The sequence below is a fragment of the Festucalex cinctus genome, chromosome 19, assembly GCF_051991245.1.
Source record: "Festucalex cinctus isolate MCC-2025b chromosome 19, RoL_Fcin_1.0, whole genome shotgun sequence".
Classification (NCBI taxonomy): Eukaryota; Metazoa; Chordata; class Actinopteri; order Syngnathiformes; family Syngnathidae; genus Festucalex; species Festucalex cinctus.
In genome coordinates this window covers 2,069,947-2,076,731 of record NC_135429.1, presented here as the reverse complement: position 1 = coordinate 2,076,731, position 6,785 = coordinate 2,069,947, and the positions used below count along the sequence as shown (strand labels likewise).

General features: G+C 40.6%; 1 protein-coding gene and 1 long non-coding RNA gene across 2 annotated transcripts; both read left to right on the top strand.

Annotated features, from left to right (window-relative positions):
• The first annotated feature begins 387 nt into the window (after positions 1 to 387).
• csnk2b (casein kinase 2, beta polypeptide) lies at positions 388 to 4,562 on the top strand. Its single transcript, XM_077507553.1, has 7 exons — positions 388 to 548; positions 1,007 to 1,088; positions 1,270 to 1,372; positions 1,609 to 1,724; positions 1,938 to 2,013; positions 2,178 to 2,367; positions 2,946 to 4,562. The coding sequence occupies exons 2-7, from the start codon at positions 1,017 to 1,019 to the stop codon at positions 3,034 to 3,036; spliced, it is 648 nt and encodes a 215-aa protein (XP_077363679.1). The 5' UTR covers positions 388 to 548; positions 1,007 to 1,016; the 3' UTR covers positions 3,037 to 4,562.
• Positions 4,563 to 4,721: 159 nt separating this feature from the next.
• On the top strand, positions 4,722 to 6,536 carry LOC144007708 (uncharacterized). The gene is made up of 2 exons (XR_013280316.1): positions 4,722 to 5,084; positions 6,373 to 6,536. It is a non-coding gene; the product is annotated as an uncharacterized LOC144007708 (long non-coding RNA).
• Positions 6,537 to 6,785: the final 249 nt, after the last annotated feature.

Genomic DNA, 6,785 nt, shown 5'->3' with positions numbered 1-6,785 from the left:
ATATTTAAGAATGTCATTTGCAAGTTATGTTCCCTTATAGATTACAGAATATCTTCAATTTGAACAACTGTATTTTCCACATCTTTGTCCTCATTAGGATTCTAGCTGACATTAGGAGGCCATTCACACGAATTTTCACACCTTTGGACAGTTTATCTTCACTTTATTTTAGGTAGCATGTCACCAAGAAGCCAACAAATTAGAATTTGTAGTAACTCATTAATTCAAACGTAGAAAAAAAAACACGACGTGGTGACTACAGAGCTCAATTATAACAAACGCTTAGAGAGTTGAGAATTATAATGTCACTTATGTCATTACAGCTTTAATCAAACAATACGTGTCGAAGACAGGATGGCCTTCATTTGGAAAAAAATTGTAGTAGTCGAACTCGCCATCATGTGGCAGCAGTGCTCTCAACCTGCGCCGGAAGTCCAGGAAGAACTTCCTGTAGTGGGAGCCGGTGTCCATTTTATTTAAACCCGATAGCTTGTTACGTTGATTTGAGCTGTCGCATTTTTCAGCTGTTGCAAAAAGTAAAAAACTGGGTAAGCTCACAAATTGTCACTTATCTGCCCCGAGAAACGTACTTTGACACAAGAACGGAAATGGCGAAAGCTCTTCCGAGGACGGCAACGATGCGCCATATTGATTGAGCACTTGCTAGTTCGTATTAGCATGACGAGCTAACGCTAGCTACAATAAAAATATATATAGATATATATATTAATACTGCAACGTTGAACGTTATCGGACGCATAAAACAATTTTTACTGTAACTCAGAGTGTGTTCTTCTGAGTTACAACAGCGAGTTGTTTATTACAATGGCTAAAACAGCTGTGATTTGTCAAGTTAGCCTAGCCCCAAACCTGAGCTCGTCATCATTCCTTCCTGAAATAACATTTTACCGGTTTTTAATTAAACCGCATTTCTGTTGCGTGAGTACGATGTACACATATAAATTTGAAGACATGATCCATGCGTATAAAATGCTTGCACTTGCAGGTCTTCAGACATGAGCAGTTCAGAGGAAGTGTCATGGATCTCCTGGTTCTGTGGATTAAGGGGGAATGAATTTTTCTGCGAGGTACGATTTCTTTTTTTCAATTAGATTAATTGACCATGGCCTTAAATGTAATGCAGTGCCACCCGGCTTTATCACAGAATTAATACTGATGCATACAGTGCAAATAAAATGATGTAAACATTCCACGTTATGTCTCAGTTAAATGACAAAGAAATGATCGGTGTTTGTTATTGATTGGCAGGTGGATGAAGACTATATCCAGGACAAATTCAACTTGACGGGCCTCAACGAGCAAGTCCCTCACTACCGCCAGGCTCTAGACATGATTCTGGACCTTGAACCAGGTGTTTTAACGCTTTATGTCCACTAAAGACCCACAGTATGTTGTGTTCTGTAACAATATGAATGGATGGACTGTTTGCACTTATACTGTCATATCGGTATGCATTTAATGGGCTGTATTTGACTGACTTAATAATTTATTCATGAGCACAAGGAACCATTTCATGCTCGCTTACACAGCTTTCATCCTTCAAACTGTGAATGCGAATCGACAATTGTAACTCCGATGTGTCTGCAGATGAGGAGCTGGAGGACAATCCCAACCAGAGCGACCTGATCGAGCAGGCGGCTGAGATGCTCTACGGCCTCATCCACGCACGCTACATCCTCACCAACCGAGGCATCGCGCAGATGGTAGACGCCGAGGCCATTTTTTTTCCCATTCTGTTTATCTCAGTGAGATGGGACGTCATTAAAAGCATGTGGGGTGACGGCTCTGGGTAAACATTAACTGTGAGGAAGTGAAGGATAGACCAAGTGGATTCTGATCACGGCTTTTGTCATGTGTTTGCGTACAGACTTTTTTGCCACCAATGTTGCTTCTCTTCATTTCCTCTTTTGTGTTAGTTGGAGAAGTATCAGCAGGGCGACTTTGGCTACTGTCCTCGTGTCTATTGTGAGAATCAGACGATGCTTCCCATTGGTGAGTAAACAAAATAAATGAGTGAGTATAATTAGGGTGGAAATTAGACTATTTCAGATGATTTTCTTTTTAAATGATTCAATATGTGGCAATGTTTTGGTGAATATACGGAGATCCTTGATACTGAAAGGTTATGAACTACATTGTCCGGCGTCCTCCAACAGGCCTGTCAGACATCCCGGGAGAGGCCATGGTCAAGCTCTACTGCCCCAAATGCATGGACGTGTACACACCCAAGTCCTCCAGGCACCACCACACGGACGGAGCCTACTTCGGCACCGGCTTCCCCCACATGCTGTTCATGGTTCACCCCGAGAACAGGCCCAAGAGACCTGCCAATCAGTTTGTCCCAAGGTCAGTTTAGTGGCGTCGCCTCAAAGCGGTTTTGCCAGTTTTGCCTGCTGTCGTGACTCACAAATAATGTAAATAACAGGTGGGGGAACGAGGACTTAAAAAGGGCACACAAAAAGGTTCACATTTCAACACGGTTCCCGATTGACCAGGCGTTGCTGCACCGTCACACATTTGCGTTTTGATGCAAATAAATGCCTCCTCTCAAATAATTCAAGCAGAAAGGGGATCCTCCGCGTTTTCTTCCTGGCTTGCAATGGCGGTGACGAAACACGAATCTGAATGCGAGCCAGAACAATTTCATATATTTCAATTCAAAAAATAAATAAATAAATGTTACTTTTTTTTGTTTTTTTACTATTTAAAAAAACGAAAATCTAACTCTGATATTTGTTTTTTTTAAACAGTCCCATTTTGTATAACATTCCCATTACCATTAAATATAAAGCGCCCCATCAATTTCAGTCTTGAATGTTTTTGTCGGCGTCGTCAGATTTGGTTGAAGCTTTTTTGTGGCGCGTTTTAGTCGAAAGCAAACAATCATCTCGTCCAAATTCTCAGATGTTTGTTCCCCTCTCCAGGCTCTACGGGTTCAAGATCCACCCAATGGCCTACCAGCTGCAGCTGCAAGCGGCCTCTAGCTTCAAAAGCCCCGTCAAGGCCATCCGCTAGCGGAGCTGTCAAAAGAGACGAGACGACAAAAGAATATTGACAAAAAAAAAAGGTGAGGGGTCACCTGTGTTTTTCCCGTAAGTGACACAAGTGACCCCTCCCCGCTCTGAAGACTGTATTATTTTGAGGGTTAGATTAGAGCAAATGACAGCAACATATAATAATAATGTTGATGATGATGATGATTATGAGTAATAGTCTTCATCACGTAAATGTGTATTCAGTCCCCCCCTCAGTCAAGACACAAACACGACTCGGAAAAATTGAAGGATGTCGAGCTTTCAGGTGGAACTCGAATGAATTTAAAATGCACCATAACTTCGACAGCAAACTTCATTTCACCTTTTCTAACCTTTTGAATGCACGTTCAACGTTCCCGTACCTTTTTTTTTTTTTTTTTGCACAACTCCAAAAATGCACAGCAGTTTGCCTGTAAAAGTTAAAGCGCATTTTAGGTTCAACTTAAAATTTCAATATCCTTCCATTTTTGTGACGAGTGTATATTTGGTTATCCTACTTTTTGGTATCCTTCCCTCACCAAACTGACGTGCCAAAAAGACGGATCATTTTCCAAATCATTTTAAAGCGGCGTCAGTGTTGGCACAGTTTGGTAACGAGTCACTGGTGGTCCGCACCCTCTCCCCAATAAAAGCCCACAAACATGGCTGCCAGCAGTTCAAACATAGTACCAGAACTGATCTATTTTTCTCGTGTTGCTGGTTCATAGGCTACAAATGTTTGTCGTTGTGGTGTCAAAACAAAAATCTTACAGATATAAAATACGTACTGTGCTTCTACTGTAAGGAAGGACATTATAGAAACAAAGCTAGCTGTCTGTAAATGTTACTTTTTCCAAGCGATCATACTTGGCCTCGTTTTACTCGTTTATATGAATTAAGTCACCAGTTTGCATAACTTTTGGAAACCAGCTGGAAATGGCTCACACCAACCGTACACACTTTTGCGTATTTATTTTCATTTGCTAAACAAATTGTGTCGTGAGTTTAGATTTACTCGACAAATGTGACATCCCAGAGTGTGTTAGCTCTTTGCCGCTGTTTTCCAGGCTTTATGCTAGGCTAAGCTAGCCATCTGTGGATGTCAGCTTCATATCTGACATACAAACCGGCTTGTTTTTGTTTGTTTGTTTTAACATATTCATCTTCACAATAAAAACAAACGCTGTTTTCTACAAAAAAAAAAAAAAAAGAGGATAGTAAAGACGCTGCAGCACAGCACTGATTTCACTGCTGCAACTCGTTTGATTTTAGGGTTAGCAATAGCAAGACCACCAGCTGCCATTTTTTATTTTATTTTATTTTTTCCCCCCCTTTCTAAAAAAACAGTGATGCAGACGCTCCTTGTTTCCTCTTGTCGCAAATACTTTTTCCTGATGAGTTGGAATTCTTCAAATGAATCCGTATTTATATGGCCACAGTTGAACTCCTGTTTGTTGTTTTTCTCTGTGCTATTAGGGAAAGGTGGACAGGATTAAATCTCAATAAAGGTTGATTCTTCTTTTCATACGTTTTGCTCCTTATTCTTAGACGTGTTATGCCCTTGCCGGTGCTCTTGTTGTTTTAAATTACATTACAACACTGAGCTACGGAGCCCCAGACATGACATTAAAGAAACAAAAACAAAAAACTTCGTACGCACGAACACCTATTTTGTGGGCACGAACACCAACTTCGTGCCCACGAAACTACTGCTTCGTGCCAACGAATTACTACTTTGTGCGCACCATTCGTTACAACGTGCACACCACGTCGCTATGTGGCTTTGTACCGGTCAGATAGATAGACAAATCGAACGCACCTTCTTTAAAAGTTGAAAGGTCAAGGGAAACCGATAGAATGGTCGAACTGTATTTTAGGCTTAAGTGAGGACATATTGAAAAGCCTGACATTGCAAGGAATCGTTATCACAGAGAGACATTTCAATAGACTATTTATTGAGAGCCAGGTTGCCTTTCCAGCGGAGGTACGACTTGGACGCCGGGATCGATTTCGTTGTCGATCAACTACAAGGCTTTGGAAGGAAACATGGTAAGCACCACCACAACATTTTTAGATTATTTCTATCAGAAAAGTAGACGTCTGAATCTTCCTCTCTCTGCTGGACCCCATCGTTTCCCAAGTTCGTCGGACGCGACGGCTACGAAGGGTATGATTCGTTCAGTCGTTTTTCCAAACAGAACAGGAAGTGGGGGGGGAACAAAAACAAAAAAACGACTTGTTTAATCAATATTCGTTCCAAAACGAAAATGGAAAAAAACGGATAACGAATCATTTTCCATTTTCCGATTTTGTGCACAAATGGAAAATGGAGAAAACATAACGGGCGATTTGGACGGTTTTATCCACTTTGGATATTTGACTTGACGCAAGTTGCGTGACCCGGAAGTGAGTGACCTTTTGGTTGCGTAACACATTGATTTGCCAACACGTATTTTATTTACCTAGAATTGACTTATATTTGTTTTGTGAATTATTGCTTTGGGGTTTTATTTGTATTTTATTGTGTTTTTCGGTCTAAAAGGCATCTAATAGACGTAAATGAGTTTTGCGAAATGGCCACTGGGTGGCAGTTGTGTGCCGTCAGCCTGGGGCGAGCAGTTTATTAAGTTCGAAAGGTTTCACCTCCTCAGGTGACACAGTTTGCGTCACTGTCGTGGTTTGACATGCCAAACGTGTGCTACTCCAAAGCCGCTCATTGCCTTAGTTGCTTAGACCCCAATATTAGATTTGGCATTATAATTCTTTAAACGTTTATGGTGGTCAAAGAGTTAATAAAATAAAAAATTACAAGTTTCCTCCTGTACGAAACATCATGAAGCATATAATTTATACATGTATTGAAGGCAAGTTGTAAAAAGTCTGAAATTCTGTTTAATAAATTAAAAAGCACCATAAATCATGCTATTTCTACTAATTACTGTCAAATATTTTCTCCAATTTGGATACTGTAAATTTATAGAATCGTATGCCGATAAACATTTATTGGGAGGAGCAATATGGCGGCCTCGCATTTGGCTCTTGAGAGCGTCGTCCATCGCACGTTACATGGTACTTATTAGAATATTGAATTGAATTGAATTGTGTGGTCTTTATAAAATTAGTACTTTTGTGTGAGGAAAATCAAATAAAAGCTCACAGAAATTTACCAGTTGCTTCGTTCAGTTTGTATTATTGGTGTATATAAAATGCCCATATCACACAGTTCTACTGCAAAATGGTCAAGTAAAACAACTGCATCATATTTTCTCGAGATGTTGTATTTTTTGATTGTGCGTTTGTACCTAATGTAATGTCCCCATATGTCACCCCCCTGCAGAGAACATGTGGTGCTCTGGGTCCTCTTCCAAACTGCCTGGCCGCTGTGAGACCACCAGATGACGAGTCGGCAGCTCTCCCACCCCCAAGTGTCCCCACATTTGTTCCCGTGTAATATTGTGAATTCATCTTTGTTTCTCGTAATAAAGCACAAGTAACAAACTCCACTGCCTCTTTACTTCAGTCATAAAGTGACTTAGCAATTCCAAGACGAGCCCCCTGCGGCTTGACAATGAAAGCAGACCACACCATGACAAATATGCTCAAATCAAGTCATGACAAAGTTTACAATTGAAATACTCGTCTGCTATTTGTATGAAACACTGAGCAATGCTAACGTGCAAGCTGATATTTAAAAAGTGAATGGTCAGTCAAATGTTTCAAGTGGATATCGGGCAGGACAGGTTTAGTGAT